The sequence below is a fragment of the Mus pahari genome, chromosome 23, assembly GCF_900095145.1.
Source record: "Mus pahari chromosome 23, PAHARI_EIJ_v1.1, whole genome shotgun sequence".
In the NCBI taxonomy this organism is placed as follows: domain Eukaryota; kingdom Metazoa; phylum Chordata; class Mammalia; order Rodentia; family Muridae; genus Mus; species Mus pahari.
The window spans coordinates 4,483,723-4,501,761 of record NC_034612.1 but is presented as its reverse complement, the minus strand read 5'-3'; the positions used below and the strand labels follow the sequence as shown (position 1 = coordinate 4,501,761).

Here is an 18,039-nt window from a genome sequence, read left to right as displayed (position 1 = left end):
TACAGGGTGAGGTCGGGGTGGGGTGGGGTGGGGTGGGGTGGGGTGGGAGGACACAAGACACCAAGGGGCCCTGGGGCACCTGTACAATTCTGTGAATGGGCGTGGTCACGGTGAAAGTGGTGGAGGTAGAGGGTGTGGTCCCAGTGGAAAGTAGAACTGATGGAGGTGGAGGGTGGGATGCTGGTGGAGGTGGGGGAGAGTGGGATGCTGGTGGAGGGTGGGATGCTGGTGAAGGTGGTGTTTGAGAGGCGGGTAGGGATGAAGTAGTACTGTGGGAGGCAGGGAGGAGGGAGGAGTGTGACTCTCTGGGAGTCACAGTGCTGGTCAGGGACGAGGGACACTGATAGGCACAGTGATGCTGGTGACAGAGAAGCAGTGGGTGGTGCTGGTGGGACACTGCTCTCCTGGTGTAAGGAGAGGTCCCTGCACACCTGCAGCCTATCTGCAGAGGAGTCTGTAGCTGGCCGATGTCCCCTGTGACCTCCCCAGCTCAGGAGAGTGCCTTCCATCCTCCCCGAAGCCACCACAGGCAGCTGCAGTGGACAGAACCCAGGTCCCTACACAGACTGGCTTTCCCCCTCTTACTAAGCATTGGCCATGGTGGCTTGTGCTGGGGAGTGGCATGTGACCTCTTACCCCTCTGAGCCTCTCTGTCCTCATTTGTCAGAAGGATAGATGGTGGCAGGAAACCAGTGATAGCCACTGTGTGGGGAGGAAGCCAGGACTTTGCCATCCTGAGGACCCAGCTCCCCTCTGCCTGTAGGCACCCTGGGGCTAACAACCCAGCCTCCCCAGGGTGCCCTGCAGCCACCCTCCACTCCCAGAGAGGTGTCCTTTGGCTTCTCAGCAGGAGTCAGAAACCACTGCAGTCACTTTGGGTGCCATGTCAGGTCTAAGCCCATCTTGTGACCAGGAGGCAGGGTAGCCAGCCTGGCTGAACCTGCTCAGATCTGTGGGGCAGCAGCCTGATGGGCAGACGGCAAGCCAGGGGTCTTTCCTTTGGGCTGATCATTGGGGAAGAGCGTGTGAGGGGGGGCAGGACAGGACAGGACTGACAGCTTGCTTTCATCCTTCCATGACTCTGGCTGACGTGGAAACACCTGCATACTTAAGCCAGGCTCTGGGCTCTCTTTGGGTGGCCAGAAGACAAGGTGGCCTCTGGCTATTCCCTGAAGGTGGGTGCTGGAGACACAGGGAGGTGCCCTGTCCAACTTGGGTAGCCCCCGATTTGGAACAGTGAAGAATATGTGGGAGAAAGTTCCAGAAGAGAAAACTGGGCTCTAGCCTTGCCTCCAGAGTTTTCAGAGTCCTTGGGGGCATGGTCAAAGCCTCCGTTTCCCTGGCTTAGGGCTGAACGGATAAAGAGGTATGTCTATATGATGGAATATAATCTGACCACTAAAAAGGGATGAAGATACAGTAACTCCTCGGGATTCCCCCAGAGAGACAGGACCGTGGCTGTAGTGGCCATATACACACGAGTGGTTCAGACAGCCAGTCCACGGAAGACTTAGTGTTCATCATCCCAGATATCAGGAAATCCCAAGTCAGGGCACCGATGCAGAGAATTCCAGGACTCTGATTTAACCATGTGAGACCCTCCAGGGTGTGCAGACATTCCCACAGCCCACTGGCTTCCGACAGAGACACACTCGCCCAGATCCAGGTGCCTCCAGAGGACAGAAAGGGCGATACCTCTTCCTCCGTCTCCCACTCCACGGACCCCCTAGAGTCAGCCTAGCCTGTACTCTCGAAATATTGGCCAAGATTGTGTCATACACTTCAGCCAATCAGTGGACAGGAAGCAGTGATCTGCTTAAAGTGACAGGGGGCAACAGGGAGATAGTGACCCCTAGTGGATAGTGACCGGAAAGGCTACAGTATGCTATGGTCCTATCCCCCCCAGTAATGCCACCAAGAAAGACTATGTTTCATTTAGGACACTTTAAAGGAATTTTTTTGTTTGTTTGTTTCTCGAGACAGGGTTTCTCTGTGTAGCCCTGGCTGTCCCGGAACTCACTCTGTAGACCAGGCTGGCCTCGAACTCAGTTTTCTGCCTGCCTCTGCCTCCCAAGTGCTAGGATTAAAGGCGTACGTGACCACTGCCCAGCTTCTTTTTTCTTTTCTTTTTTTTCCCCTTTAGCCTGGCATGGTGGCACAAGCCTCAGAGGCAGGGGCAGACGGAGCTCTGTGAGTTCGAGGCCAACCTGGTTTGCACAGTGAGCCAATCAAAAAAGGTTCAAGTTTACATAAAGAGTTCAAGGCAACCCTGGGCTGCGTGAGACCCTGTCTAAACAGGAAAAACGGCCCAGCAATGTTTTCACCCCAGCCTGAGCACCCTCCCTTCTCCCAGCTGAAGCACGCTGGTTCCTCCAGCCCCTCCCTCCAGCAGCCAAGGATTCTCCCACGCTCTCCCTGAACCGGATCCTGGGGTCCGTGCCCGCCAGACTGAAGCGTCATAAGGTTTAGAACACGACACTTGGTCCCACAGCTTATAAATGCCAGTTTGCCTGAGCACAGTCCCCAACTAGGGATAGTCCTGCTTAAAATTTTCGGATTTCACAATGGTGTGAAAGTGATCTGCCTGGGATGGGGCTCTTCTGTGAATTTCCCTCCTTGAGAGCTGTGGGACACTATTTTTGGGGGGTGGAAATGAGAGAGCCAGAGCTCCCACCCTCTGTGGTATTGCGTGCGTCGCTTTGAGAATTAGGCGTTTCACTTGGAATACGCAAACGACGACGGTCTGTGATGACACAGTCAGGCAGTGACCTCACAACGACACAATGCGACGTCATAATCCATAAATCATAGTTCATGACTGGGATGTAGACCTGCTGTTCCCAGTCGGAGGCTCACGCTGCTTTCTAGTGTTGAGGTGCTGGGGTGGAATCTAGGGTCTCAAGCACTCTAAGCAAGCCCTCTGCCACCAAGCTACACCCCACATTTTCCGTGCTTTGAACAAAGTGCAGGGGTGTTTGCTCAGGAGCAAGCCTATGTGGACACCCCAGTTTTGTGTACTCTTGTGTCTCCAGGGTTCCTGTGCCTGCTCTGCAGGGGTCTCTAGGGTTTCTCATTTTGTTTTTTGTGTTTTTTGAGACAGGGTTTCTCTGTGTAGCTCTGGCTGTCCTGGAACTCACTTTGTAGACCAGGCTGGCCTCGAACACAGAAATCCACCTGCCTCGGCCTCCCGAGTGGAGTGCTGGGATTAAAGGCGTGCGCCACCACCGCCCGGCTCTAGGGTTTCTCATAGGTGGTACAATCCCGCCTTTGCTAACAGACCCCTTTGAGATTCTGTGTCACTCCATTTAAATCTTGCAGGGAGTCATATAAAGTTGGCACATATATATAATTATATATATAATTTTAGTTTATGTTTTATGTACGGGTGTTTTGCCCTCTGTTACGATGAGCATGCAGTTCCTGCAGAGGCCAAGAGAGGGCGCAGATCCCTTGGAACTGGAGTTAACAGATGGCACAAGCTGACTTGTGTGTGAATCTAGGATCTAGAATCGCTGAGCCATTTCTCCAGCCCTTCTTTTTAAATAAAATTTATTTATTTTGTGTGTGGGGGGCACACATACCATGATGTCAGAAGACAATTCCCCTCTCTACTATGTGGATACTGAGGATTGAAGCCATATCTCTAGCCTAAGCTGGTAACCCTAATACTTCCACAAGTAGTAGACATACTTTCTCCGTCGTATGTGACAAGATGTCTGAGTATGAACTGGTGACTGAGTCCTGCTGGGTTGCCCAGATCAGCTTCAAACTTGCTCTGTAGCTCAGGCTGGCCGTGAACCAGCGTCCTAACTCAGCCTACCAGCGCATAGAGTGGCCCATATGACTGAAAATGACTACATGGTCCTGGCTTCAGGTATGGCTGGATCCAGGCGGCTCCAGCTTCTTCTGTGCCTCAGCCGCCGCTGATTTTGTGTGGGGTTGGCCCCAGTCAGGATTTCCCAGGTACTGGCCCACGAGGTTGGCAACTTGATCCACCCAGGGTTGCCTCTTACTGGGTAGTTGAGGTTCACTCCCCAACTCTCTGGGAGCCGCGGGGCGGGGGGAGCAGAATGCTCTCTCATGCCTCCACCTCCCCCGGGCAGGTAGAGCAGGTGTGTGACATCACACTCCACTGCGAGTCCAAGCCCCTTGCCCAGGGCTGCTGCGAGCAGAGCATAATTTCCAACACCTGACCTTAACCATGTGATGTGTGTTGGCCAGTGGGGTGTGAGCTGACCTTCCTGGCCCGCCTTAAGGCAAGGATCAGTGACAGGCTGATGAAAAATCATGTGGCCCGGGGCAACTTTGCAGCGCTCACCGAAATAAAAAACTAAAAAACCCACAGACGCCTGCAGCATGAACAAGTTTAGATACGGCTGAGTTCTCTTGGTTCCTTTTTTTAAAAAAAGGGATTTATTTTTATCACTGTTGTCCCTGCAGTGCCCCTGGAGGGTCAGACGAAGGTCTGCAAGAGGAGTTACAGATGGTGGTGAGGCGCGTGGATGCGGGAATCGAACCCACATCCTCTGAAAGGGCAGCCCGTGCTCTTAAGCACTGAGCCATCTCTCTAGCCCCTTGGTTTGTTTTGTTTGTCTTAAATGGTGCAGTCAGCTATAGTTACTGGATACAGAACCCAGCCAAGCTCCGAACCAGAACTCTATACCATCCTAGATGCCAGGACCCTCGCCAGGGCCACCAGAGGTGAAGGTGAGATTTGAATCCAGCACTGTGCGTTCATGGCCTCTGACTCCCCAGGTTGCTTCTGCATGGGGACCCTATCAGCTGCCACTTGGGTGATCTCACTCCCTCGGCTCCCGTTGCTTTCTTGTAGACCTTTCCTTTCAGGGACCTCTGTCTTCTTTCCTGGAGGAAGTCATTCGGGGTGCGCATGCGTACAGCACGTGTGACAAACACTCCCCCCCCCCAAAGGTTTAAAGATTTCTGGAAAATACATCGGGACAGCAGAGGGGTTTGGTCAAGTGACACTTCGCCAGAGCTCCGGGGTCTCGACTGAACAGTTACCTCTCAGGGTCGTCCCTACCGTTTAGAGCGAATAATGTGACCTCCATGCCGGGTCTGTGGCTCCTGTCAAGTTCTGTGCCTTTACCTCTACCCTGACCCCCCAAATCATGTCCTTGAGAACTAGGCACCTCCTGACCCTTTTATTTTTGAGGACCCTGGGGTCCCTGGGTGCAATGAGGTCTGGGGATCTCACAAAAGTATGGGTGGGAGGTAAGAAGATGGGAGAACTGTGGCCAGGGGAGACCCACACCCCAGGGACTGCAGAACCAAGAGGGTGTGTGGCGAGGTCAGTCTGGGAGCGGTGTGGCCTTGTTAGAGTGGGTACAGCCTTATTAGAGTAGGCGTGGTCTTGCCCGGGTGGGTGTGGCCTTGTTAGAGTAGGTGTGGCCTTGCGTGTGGCCTTGTTGGAGTGGCTGTGGCTTCGTTAGGTGGGTGTGGTCTTGCTGGGGAGGGTGTGGCCTTGTTAGAGTGGGTGTGGTCTTGCTAAAGGTGTGGCCTTGTTAGAGTAGGTGTGGCCTTGTTGGAGGATGTGTATCGCAGGCTCTGGGGTTTCAAGAGCCAATGTCAGGCGCACTCTTGCTTTCTCTGCCTGCCGATCAGGATGAAGCTCTCAGCCACTTCTCCAGCACCATTTCTGCCTGCCGCCAGCTCCCTGCCATGATGATAATAGACAAAGCCTCTGAAACTGTAAGCCAGTCCCGGGTTAAATGCTCTCCTTTAGAATGCTGTGGTCATGATGTCTCTTTGCAGCAACAGAATAGACTAGGACGAAGACTAAAAGCTCTAAGGCCCCCGACACCACTGAGCCCCTTACGACTCCGCTAACCCTTGGGATACCCTGCCCTTAAGGTGTCTCATGATCTGAGAGGATGCATTTTCTGCTCTTAATGAGGGAAGCCAAGGTGTCTGTCACTCACCATGTAGGTAGGAAGCACGGGGCCTTAACTCCACTTTACAGAAAAAGTGGTGAGATCAAATAATGGAAACCACTCCAGGGTACACAGTGAGGATGTGGCAAAGGCAGGACTCGAACCTGAGCCCTGTCTTATTACCAGGCTCACTGTCTAGTAGCTTCTTGGGAGTTTGGTGGTGGTGGTGGTGGGAGCGACCCAGAGCTTATAAGCAAGTGCCATACTCAGCCCCACAAAGATTTTATTTTTTTCTTTTTAATTTAGTCTCTCGTGCCTCTACGAAGGTGTTGAAATTTATCAGCAACAGATGGGCTAACTTTCCCACGTGGCCATAATTGGGGTCGGCTGTGGTCACACCTGGGGCCTCTCAGAAAAGGCCTAAGTTACACTTGGAACCCTGAACTTGGGAGCAGCCTGTGTGCTGTGAGAAGGTGGCCTTGTTTCTGGATGGTTTAGGATCAATTTCCTGGTGACCACAAGCAAGCTGTCTTCCCTCCCTGGGCCTCCGGTTTCTCTTCAGAATCTTTTTCACCTGGGTGTGCTAGGGCATCCCTGTGATCCCAGGACTTGGCCCGGAAGGCCGGAGGATGAGTTCAAGGCCAGGCTATTCAGTGAGCTCCCTCCCATCTCAAACGGACGGGCGTTCAGAGGAGTCATCCTGCCGCACCGTCCTCCCTTCCTGATAGGATGCAGCAAAGTCAGAGGAGGCCGGGACTCCTGACCACGGCTGGATTCAAATCTTTCCTCCACCATAGCACATTATGCTGTGTTACAACTGGGGAAACTAAGGCCCAGGAATAAGGTACTCCTTCCTCTACTGCAACACAGACGGGGTTTCCTGAGCCCTCTGTTCCCTGGGACTTTAATAAAAACAAACCCCTTAAGTTCAGATGTTGACAGAATAGTGGGCTAATCTAAAGGACTCTTCCGAACCTTTAATATGCCAGTGTGGTCTGTGTCTCTAGGGTGTGCAGTTTCCTGTTTTGGGCAGGGGCTGGGGGTGGAGCCTAAGGTGTCTGTCCTGCTATCTGGTGTCTGTCCCGGTAGTTCTCAGACTCTGGTCGCCCCTTGGTGGCTCTACCGCCATAGCCATGGATGTGGTACCCAGTGCCTGACCACCTGCTGCTCAGCCTGGAGACATGGGGGCCCAAGATAGCTCCAGGGAGAGAGCTCTTGGCATGTAGAACAGAGACAGCCACAGCTGCGGTAGGAGAGGGTGGAGGAGGCCGCTACCGTCTGGCTGCCCAGCATCCAGCCCCACCATGCCAACCCTCACTTCTGAAGGCAAATAAACCCCCGCAGCCTGTTTATTGCCTCCAGCCATGCACAGTGCAGCAGAGTGGGGAGGGCATGGGACGGCTTCGGCAGCTTCACCTGTGCAGAGCGCTCTGCACATGGAAGCTGCTTAGTCCCGGAGCCTTTGACTGTGGGTGGGCTGCCTTCCAGCACGTTGGTGACCTTACGCGTCCCGAGGCTGTCCTGTCTGATCATGACCCTTGTGATCAGGGTCATGGTGAAAGCATGGGCCAGTGTCATGACATCTAGAATGTTCTTCAGGTCAGCCATCTTAGCTCCCAGAGGGGAAACTGAGGCCCAGGGAGAAGGAAATCAACCCCGGGGAAGATCGCTCTGAACTCAGACCCCCGCAGATAGCAGGGTGCCCTGACCTGTCACCACTCCTGATGTCACTGACACCCCGGTCTCGACTGCAGTCACCTGAGGACAGCAGACTTCAGGGCAGCTCGGTGTAGCCGTGGGGGCTCAGACCCTGTCCGTCTGCCTGCCTCGGCTCTGAGTGTCCCACTGGCTTTGGTTTTAGGCAGTGTGGCAGTGCTATTATTTTCCTTGGGTCCTGTGTCCGCTCTGGGAAATGTGACCTCATCCCTCACCTGATAGGGCTGCTAAGGCCACTGTACTCGTGTGCGGGTGTGTGATGCCACTGTACCTGTGTACACCGTGTGTGGCCTCAGCCGAGGGCCTGGCTGATTTGGGAGTCCTGGCTGGAGTGAGCAGTGTTCTGTCTTTGGCCAGGGTTCTGTGTGGGGCAGGCGAGTTGCCTCAGATTGGAGATTCTGCATTTTCCCAGGACAGAGGTCTGTCAGGCTCTTGGACTGGGGAGAAGGAAGCCCTTGTGCTGGGGGTGGGGTGGGACCCCTCTTCCGGGCTGCCATCCTGCTGGGTGCTCTGACCCCCACAGGTGGCATGACAGGTGTGCCCTGACCCCCCCCACAGGTGGCATGACAGGTGTGCCCTGACCCCCCCACAGGTGGCAGGACAGGTGTGCCCTGACCCCCCCACAGGTGGCAGGACAGGTGTGCCCTGACCCCCCCACAGGTGGCATGACAGGTGTGCCCTGACCCCCCCACAGGTGGCATGACAGGTGTGTCCTGACCCCCCCACAGGTGGCAGGACAGGTGTGCCCTGACCCCCTCCACAGGTGGCAGGACAGGTGTGCCCTGACCCCCCCAGGTGGCATGACAGGTAGTCCTCTTGGCCTTCTTCTTGGGGATACCTGGCCCACGGGAGCGTAACCTCAGGGTGACTTCCTACCTTACAAGGGTGTTGTGAGTCTCTGGGAGGTATGACTAGTGAATGTCAAGGACTGGCAGGGTATGGGTATGTGCCAGGTGTCAGCCTGCATAGTCCATGCTGGCCAGGACGATGGCTAGCCTGTTCTCGGCTACACTGCTACCATTTAGTCTGGGAGAATGACAAACAGGGTGGGACAGACTTCCAATGGGGAGTTTTCAGAGTCACCCCAGCACTGAAAAGAGCTACCGGGGCTCAGGATTGATTCTGCCCCTGTGGATGGGCCACGGGCCATCAGCCTGTGAGGTAACACAGAGACGGGATAGCGGATAGCATTCATCTTGAAGAGCTTTGTAGTAAGTTGGGCATGGCACACTCTGCGTGCCACCCCACTCTGTCCCCACAAGGCTCCCTGGGTCGCCCTCCCGTGGATCCCTGAGGTGGAGGAAGCCAGAGAGAGAGAGAGAGAGAGAGAGACAGAGACAGAGAGAGACAGACAGAGACAGACTGCCTCACAGCAAACCCACAGCTGAGACGCCATCTGTTTTCCGTTTTTTTTTCTTTCTCTTCATTTTTAAAACAATATAGTGCAGACAGACCGCACTTCTCACAGTAGAATATAATGGTCAATTTTAGTATAAAAAAAAACATTCTCAGAGATTTGTAAATGCACTTAGTGCTGAGACAGGCCTTGGAGAGATACAGTACCGCTTCCAGAGCGCCTGGGGCCGGCGGGGCCAGGGGACTGCAGGCCTTGGGGACTTCCTGGGCTTATCTCTTCCCCACCCCACCCCCCGCAGCAGTGCAGGGGGACAGGGGGATGCAGAACAAACGGGAGCTGGATTGGGTATGCCAGTTACAGCCAGGTCACCCTCCCACTGGTCCCCCCAGGAGATCCCGACACTCGAAGGCAAGATCGTCCTTGTGAGTGGAGCCTGAATTTACAGGTCCCTCATTAGCGCCCCCCCTCCTGTGACATCTTTGTGCGAATAGGAAGATGGTGTCCCTTCCTTGAAATGCAGACAACTGTAATAAATACACAAATCTAGGATGTGTGTGGAGTCTCCTTGGGCAAGGTGCCCTTGTGCAATGCACCAACTGTTCCCAGCAGCCCTGTGAGATGTACTGTAAGGATGGAGAAGAGATTGGTCTGGGGCGGACAGGTTAGGTTGGGCGTGATTCCTGGTAGGGTGGGTGGGTAGGGAGAGTCAACAGGAAGGGAGGGGGCTGGTAGTCCTGAGGCCTGTGGGGGTCTGGAGTCAGGGCGGTCTTCACCTGGATTAGTTGGTGGGGGGGCGGGGCACTTTGGACCCAGGGACTGGGAGATTGTGGGTAGAGACCCGGTGTATGACACGGGATGACTGGCGCGCCCTCTGCTGGAGACCCAGGAGGAACTTCTTGTTGGCAGAAGGTCCTCTTTCCCTGCCTGGATGAAGGATGAAGGAGCCTCCCGGCCAGCCCGGGTCCCTCCCTACTTCCTGGAGCAGCAAGCGGGAGGAGAAAGAAGCCCTGGTGTGTGAGGTCAACCCGCCTGCCCACTGCAGCGAGGAGGTAGCCAGTCCGGCTTCCCCGTGGACACAGGGCGGGCGGGGCGCCCTGCTAGGTTCCCGCCCTGTGCTATGGCCTGCCAACCCCCAGCACCCTGTCCGTCTGTCCGTGTGTCCGCAGGGCAGACCTTATCTGTAGACAGGTAAGCGGATGTGGGCGTGCTGGTGGTCCAGCAGCCGGGGCACGGCCACCGTCTCGTAACCCTTACCCAGCATCTGTTCCTTGATGCAGGGTGGCCGGATGTCGTTGATGAGATACTCCAGCGATTGGAGGCTGCTGCTCAGCACCGCGGTGTTACACACACTCTTGCTGGTCAGGCCAGAGAGTGCGTCTCCAGGAGGCCCGGCTAGCTCCCGGGCGGCTCCTGGTCCCAGCTCTGTCACTACGGCAGCAGCTGCTGGGTTGTAGCAGTCACTGGTAGGTGTCACCAGAACACTGTTCCAAGGGGCAGCGAAGTACTGGCCTACGGTGAAGCTGCCGGGCAGCCCCATGCCACAGTTGTGGGGCGACCCGTTGGCCCGCTCGAAGGCCCTCCCGCCACAAATCTCTGGGGACTGGGACTTGCCGGCCACGGTGCTGCTACTGTAGGCCCGCAGCGGCTGGGGTGGGGGTGGGGGTGGCTTCTGTGGCCACAGCAGGTAATCCAGGCCACCTTCTGCATATCCTGCAGGTTTGGTGGCCCCAGCCAGTGTCAGAGCTGGGGTGGCCCCCTGGCTCAGTTCTGTGCTCTTCCGGCAGTCTGGCAGACCGGCGGTGGCCGAGTAAGCCAGGTTAGGAAAGCTGGGGACCGGGCCGTGCTTAGCTGGACTGGGGTGGGGCACAGCCACGCCCTGACAGGCGCTTGGTGCAGCGCCCGGGGCCTGGCACTGCTGGTTGAGCTGGTACAGGATGCTATGGATAGAGGGTAGGTTGGAGGGGGGGAGGGGCAGGCCCCGGCCGGGCAGAGGGATCACCGAAGTGGCAGTGGCTGCTGCAGGCAGGCTGGGCGGTGGTGCAGGTGCCTCGGGTGGCTTTGGGTAGGCCAAGGGCCCCAGGGTGCTGGGCACTGGGTAGGGCGCAATGCCCACCTGCACGGTGGCCGGCGACAGTTTAGTCCGCTTGCCTTCCACGCTCTTGAGCACGCTTTTGGGGTGGCCAGCGGGCGCATGCGCACTCGAGGAGACGGCGGCCTTGACGATGGCCAGCAGGCCCTGGTAGCCAGCGGTGTGCTGAGGGTAGGGGCTGTAACGCTGGCCGCTGGTGTCGTAGCCGTTGACCGTGCGGCTCAGGTGCTTGTGCTGCGGCACTCGGATGTTGGTGGGGAAGATCTTGATGGACAGGGGGCTGTTGGCCACCTTCTCCGCGTAGGCATCCAGCTCCGCTGGGCTAGGGTAGCGGGAGGAATGCATAGAGCTGGCCACTGACTCGCCTGCAGGGACAGACACACAAGTGAGAGACGGGGCAGCCCCAGCCCCTCGCGCCCCACGGCTCCGGGAGCTGCCTGGTCCCTTTCCCTCACTTTCCCCCCTGTTCTTCCAACTTCTGGACCAAAACCTAAGGTTCAGAGGGGAAACTGCACACATGCACGCCCGTTCTCGGCCACAAGCAAGCGTGCGATTTTTTTCCTCTTTGAGATAGGGACCTGTGTGTGTGTTCCAAGTTGCCCTCAAACTTGATGCATATACAGGAGTGACCTTGAAGCTGATTCCTCTGCCTGTCCCTCTCAGGCATGTACCCTAATGCCCTGTTACACACTGCTCGGATTCTAACCAGGAGCTTTACAATGCTAGGCAAGGCCCTACCAACCAAGTACCCTAAACCCTAAGCCGCTTCCAGTAATAATGACTAGCTGTGCTGGTGTCCCTGGTGGGGAGAGGCGAATCTGACGCAGGGCGCTCATGGTGGCTGCCCCTGTTAATACTGGGTGTGACATCCTAGATAGATTGTGAGACCTACTACAGGTGGCCACAACTGGCTGTCACTGGGGGGGGGGAGGGGAGAGGAGTTGCTGCTCCAATGACCCTCTCTTCTGATATTCTGAGCCATTCTAGATCAGAGCCTAGCCCACAGCTTCCTCTGAGGCCAGGGGACATGGGCAGGGGTCAGGTGGCATACAGGAAGACCTATACCGACCGGTGCTGACGGGGGTGGGCTGTGTAGCCCTGGGCAAGCCGTCTGCTTACACAAGCTTCCGTTTTCTCACTTGTGGAATGGGGGTGACACTGGTACGGGGTCAGCAGGGTGACCTTGGCTGTACCAAGGGGCCCGGCGGGGTGAGGCACAGTGCCGAGCCAGGATATTGTTAACTCCTGGGGACTTAGGCAAAGGGCTTCGCCATGCTGAGCCTCCCTTTCTTCATCTGTAAAGTAGGGCAGTGTTGCTCCTAAGGCTGCCTTCATGGATATCTGGGAGGGTTTAGCAGTCCATGCGCATGATGCAGAACTTGAGTGGGGGAGGGAGGGATCTGTGTCGTTCAACTCTGGCTGGGGGCAGAGCCTCACCAGAGAGGGGCCCCCACAAAGTCCTTTCCATTGGAGGCCTCCTGTGTGGTCCTACGGAGCCCTGACCTGCACAGCCTTGGTCCAGTGTTGATCTGGACAACGGGTCTCTGTATTTGAGAGGCCAGCGGCAGAGTTAGCTCTCCTGGACAGGGTCACCAGAGGCAGGCTCAGGGGTCGTGCACACCAGAGTGGCTTCTCACTACACTGGGGACTCCAAACAGTTGGAGACATGTGCCCGTCATGGCCAGGGTATGTACACTGGCGACTTCCAGTGGGCGTGGGGGAATCTGTCCAGCCTCACAGGCCAGCAAGCTCAGGGTACTGGGCTGCTACAGATGGTGGTGAACAGGGGTGATGCAGAAGGGGACAGTGACAACATGGACCCAGGGTAGCATTCTCTTCGCCTCTCGATCTTAGCAGGTCCGTCCACCGCTGCCCTGCTCTGGGCATCCCCTGCTCTTAAGTAGCCTAAAATAAACTTGGTGTGGAGAATGGAAATGTCACTTTGGCCAATGGGGGAATCTTTCTCTGCGATTGGATTTAAACTACATTATACAAGCAATTTCATGGGCACTTAGCACCGCTCTGAGAGTCCCGCAAAAAAGGGACCGGCTCTTCATTTGCCAGCCATAAATCAGCAGTTGCTATAATGAGCACAAAAATGTCACTTTTATGCAATTTTACAGATGAACGAAACTGGTGAAATTAGCTGTGGAAACCCACCAGACTCAGCAAAAGCAGCTGCCAGGAGGGGGGGAAATGAGATCCATGTGTGTTCTTGCTCCCCTTAAACTCTTTTTCCAGGCGAGCGTCTGCCATTGTGGTGTGAAAACTCATTTGTCCTCGGCATTATGCTTTCATTCCGAGTTTATCTTGAGTATCCAATGAGCCACCAACTGTGAAAATGATTAAATCTACAAAATCTATCTAATGGATGGAATAAATTAGGTGTTCAAAACCTTAAGGAAAAAAGGAGAGACGATTGTTCTCTGATCTTGTTATCAAAAGAGGGCGCACCTCGCCCCCTTCTGGCCAGTGGGCGAACTGCGGGTGGCGGGGCTGAGGACGAGCGAGAAGGGTGTTTGGATGCGGCTCAGCCAGCAGTGATTGAGTGCCAGGCTCCACATCCACCATTTTCTGAGCGGCTTGTGCACGGAAGGCCAGACAACTGTGAGAGGGGTGGGGGCGGCATCCCTGTGATGTAGGTAGGGTGGGTGGGTGTGACATGTGGCAGGCAGCCTGGAGACCTGCCTTCCTGACCACTCGAGCCCCTGCCAGCCCCCGGGTCCCATCCAGGCAGGGTTGAACTTGATAATCCTTCTTTCGTAAGAAGGAATGTGGCTCTCCCACAACACAAGAGTCACAAGAGGACCTTGTGGAGAGGCTATGGAGACGACTGGAAGTGGGGGCAGTGGCCTGTGAGTCTTGTTGGAAGCAAATAGTCCAGCCCCAGCTGGGCCTGGGGGACCCTTGGGTTTCTGAGTCCCATCAGCCACGGGGTCACAAGGTAAGATGACACATGGGTCTCTGTTTACAGGTGAAGAGATCAGAGGTGACAACCAGCCAGGGTCAGAGCTAGGTCAGTCTGCTTTCCGGGTCACCAGCACTCTAGTCCAGGCACGCAGGGCCACCCTTAGGAGGCCATCACCTAGTTTCAAGGAGAGAGAGAGAGAGACTGACTGGGCAGTCACTCTTTCCTGACTGGTGCTTGGGTAAGCCCATTGCAGAGCCTCCCATCATGCACCTGATTTAATCATGGCCTCCATGTACGCCTTTGACATAGTAGCCGCTGTCTTAAACCTTGGTCCCCAAAAGACTTTTTCTGGCGCCCCCCCCCCCCGCCCCAGTGCTTCACACAGCCTGTTCTGCAGTGGACTTGGCTTGGGGCCCTGGGCTACTTGGCTCCTAGGCCCAGGTTGGCAAAGTTCCAGACTTTTCTGTGGCGAAAACCCAGCCACAAGCGTGCATGCCGTCAGTCTGTTTGGTAAACACAGGGCCCTAGGGACTCGGGAGAGGAGCTGGGGAGCCCTGTGGCAGCGGGCTCCTCAGCCGGGTGAAGGGGAGTTCCAGCTCCCAGTTCTAGCTGGTTTAGGGGACCCATCCTGGCGTCTTCATCATAGAAGGGACCAGCGGACACCTGAGCCTATCCATTCTGGACAACTGCCCACTGCCCCTGCCTGCCGAATACCCACTGTATTGTTCCTGGGCTCTGCTACGCAAGCAGCAAGCTAAGGAACTGGCACCCTGTATGGAGGTGGCGGGCATCAACAAGCCCCAGAAACAGGATGGTGGGAAGCTGACAGGGTGGTGAACATGTCTGCGTTCTTGGGCATCTCTCTCAAAAATATCGGTGTCTGATTCCCCTCGTCTGATAGGAACTGGATTGGTGGCTTGATTGTCCTGAGGAGACTGTAGTGTGGGTGGGCAGAGGAGTGGCTTTTATGAACTGACTTTTTTTTTTCTCCCAGAGACAGGGTTTCTCTTTGTAGCCCTGGCTGTCCTGGAACGAACTCTGTAGACCAGGCTGGCCTCAAACTCAGAAATCTGCCTGCCTCTGCCTCCCAAGTGCTGGGATTAAAGGCGTGTGCCACCACTGCCCAGCTGACTTTTTATATCTGCATCTATATCTGTAGCTCTCTGTCCTGGCACTCACTATGTAGACCTCACAAAAGTTTTCAGAGATGGCAGGCTCCTGCCTCCTGAGTGCTGGCATCAAAGGTATTCCATACCACTCGTGGTAACTTTGTAAGAGCCACGTGTGACCTCCGCGTAGACCCAGCTGTGTGAAGAGGCCACAGACAGAAGACCTAAGTGCCTCATCCCTCTGCCCCCCAGGAATATTATGGGAAAGACTCTGTCCTGTCCTGTCTGGGGCATTGTGGCTGCTTGGTGCTGATTCCTGGGACAGTATGCCATGCTGTCCTGGGAATCAGCAGTGAGGTTTGGTGAGGACTGAATGGTAGGCTGGAGGGGCTCTGGCTTAGACCCAGCGTAAGTGAGGGAGATGAGAGGAGATGGAGCCATATTGGATCCGAGTACTGGGGCCAGGCCACTGTGGTGGTCTGGGTATGTGCTCCAAGTGGAAGGTTCCCCAGGGATGGATATAAAAATCTCCAGAAGGGCCATGTGTCAGAGGTTTGGTACAAAGACTGATGGGGTTACAAGGGCCCTAACAGGTTAATCCACAGATGTGTCCATCTTGAGTGGGGTATTAAATGGGCCTGGCTGGAGAAAGTAGGCGAGTGGGGTATGAGTCGGGGAGGCAGGTGACAGACAGGCTTCCCTACCAACCCCCACTGGCTTGATGGCTCAGCTGCCAAACCTGTCACTCTTTTCATATGCAAGGACACTGTCACTGTCTTCACTCCAGAAAAGGGCATTGTGAGCCACCACGGGTTGCTGGGATTTGAACTCAGGACCTTAGGAAGAGCAGTCGGTGCTCTTAACCGCTGAGTCATCTCTCCAGCATGACAGACAGGCTTTTAGGTCCCAGCTCTACCCTGTAGTAGACTGGCTTCACACTGTGTGAGCCCCAGAGGGTCTCAGGAGCGGGTGCAAAGGGCTCGCCTTCCTTGTGTCCTTGATCACTGATGACCGTGATTTTTCTGGAGCCCCACTAAGGTGTGTTCAGGGCGACATGGGAGGCTTCTTCTACAGCCTCCTTCCCTGTCACGGGCCCTGAATGCACAGACGGTGTCTGTCACATGTTTCCTCCGGGCCAGGTACTGTGCCCTCCGGAGACCGCTTGTGGAAGGAGGAGGCCTGGTTTCTCAGGAAAGGTTAGACACACAGGGACGCCATCAAGCAAGGGTGACCCGGGCTGCCTTTCCCTGCTTGTCTCTCCCCCAATCCATCTCCATCCATGAAGCCCCCATTAAAGGCTTGTCTGGAGATTTAAAAGGCTGGCAGGAAGTGCTGAGAACTGTCGCTGCCATTAAGTTAATGTTATGGGCCTTTTACAGGTGCGTTAAATAGATGCGGTTATTAACGAGTATATTAAGCCAATTAAAACCAGCCCTCTGAGTGGGGTTTAATGTTGCCTCAGGGAGACAAGAGATGGCTTCGCTGCACTGCTGCTTGGCAGGGGAGAGAGGGCGGGGCTCCACTGTGGGGTCCACGGTGGCACGGAGAAGCTGAAGGACCAGCGTTGGTTCTCGGGCTTCACTCTGACCACGCATTCCTTAGGCAGTCTCAGTTCTCGCCAATGCTGGGTTTCCAGGGTCCGGGAGACATAAGCGTGCAGTGAGACCCCCTGTTCAAGGGGGAATATAGAGCTGCCAGCCCAGAATTCCTGGTTCTGTTGCAGAACCCAGGCCTGAATCACCAGGACAGGCTGTGCTTTGCGAGGTCTATATACTGAGACGAGCGAGTGCCATTAGACAGAAACGCAGGGTGAGACTCTGGAAGGGCAGGGACCTGCTCAGGAGCGTGGGGCTGCAGACAGCAGCTTAGAACTGGGTCCTCCCCAGGTGACCAGGCCCCTTCTGACTCATGGTATATGTCCCTGGAGCAGTAGTTCTGGGGACCTCAGATTTCAGGGTACAGCATGGGTCTGTCCTCTTCCCACCGGAGGGGAGGGCTGGCAGCCATTCCTTTCCTCCTCAGGATCAGGAAGTCCCAGGGCATTCTATGCTGAGATGGATGTGTGTGTGTGTGTGTGTGTGTGTGTGTGTTTCTCTGGGACAGAAAGGGTGGTCCCTGGGCACCACCCTTCATCTGTATTCCCCTTCACCGTGACACTCCGCCCTTGGAGGTGGCAGCCTCTTGAACGCTCAATTAACGTGACACTAATTAGCTGGTGGCACCAGTGGAATGCCTAATGAGGTCGATGGGGAGGGGGCAGGAGGCTACTGGGCAGGGGAGAGCAGCTGTTCTCTGGTCTTTATGGGAAGGACTCAAGCAGTCACAGGGGTCCGGGGTATGTGTATGTGTCTGCTGGGCACCATGCAGGCTGTCCCAGGGACCCCAATCGGTTGACCCCTGGTGGCTGACCAGAGAATCAGACCCTGGACAATTCCAGGCATAATCTGTTAATGGCTGGGGACCTCCCGGGCTTGGGGTGATAAGAGCTCTGGCCTAGCTCTTAGGGCAGGGTGAAAGGATGTGCAGGTGCTTGGGCACATGAATGAAGCCACGCGTGCCTAATCTAGGGGCATCCTGCGCACACTGAAACAGGCAGGCGCTCCCCAGGCCTTGTTCAACCTCAAGCCCCGGCCGGAGCCGTGGGGTGGCCTCTGTTTCCCAGAAGGTGAGGCTGGGGGGGACTTCTGTTCTTCCCCACCCTAACTTGCCCGTCCCTCAGGATTTCTTACCCACCCCTTAGCGTGGCTGTCTTGGCCACGTCTGACTCTAGTCTGCGCCATCCACAGGAGGCTCATCCAGACTCATCAGCTTCCTCCTCGGGCTCTCCTGCCTGCCCTTTGTCCACTGCCAGACCCTCGTTCTAGTTCTGTATGCTCGCATTTTAGGAAATGAATACCAGGGCAGAGGGTGTAGCTCAGCGGTAGAACTGTCGCTGAGCAAACCCACAAGGCCCTGGGCCCAATCTC

General features: G+C 55.8%; 1 protein-coding gene across 1 annotated transcript in view; it reads right to left on the bottom strand.

The window, feature by feature from the left end:
* Window positions 1-9,004: 9,004 nt before the first annotated feature.
* Window positions 9,005-18,039, bottom strand: part of Fam222a (family with sequence similarity 222 member A) — a 45,642-nt gene continuing 36,607 nt past the window's right edge. Inside the window, exon 3 of the mRNA XM_021186964.1 lies at window positions 9,005-11,418. Within this exon, the coding sequence (XP_021042623.1) occupies window positions 10,139-11,418 (1,280 nt within the window). The 3' untranslated portion in view covers window positions 9,005-10,138. The remainder of the gene's footprint in view (window positions 11,419-18,039) is intronic.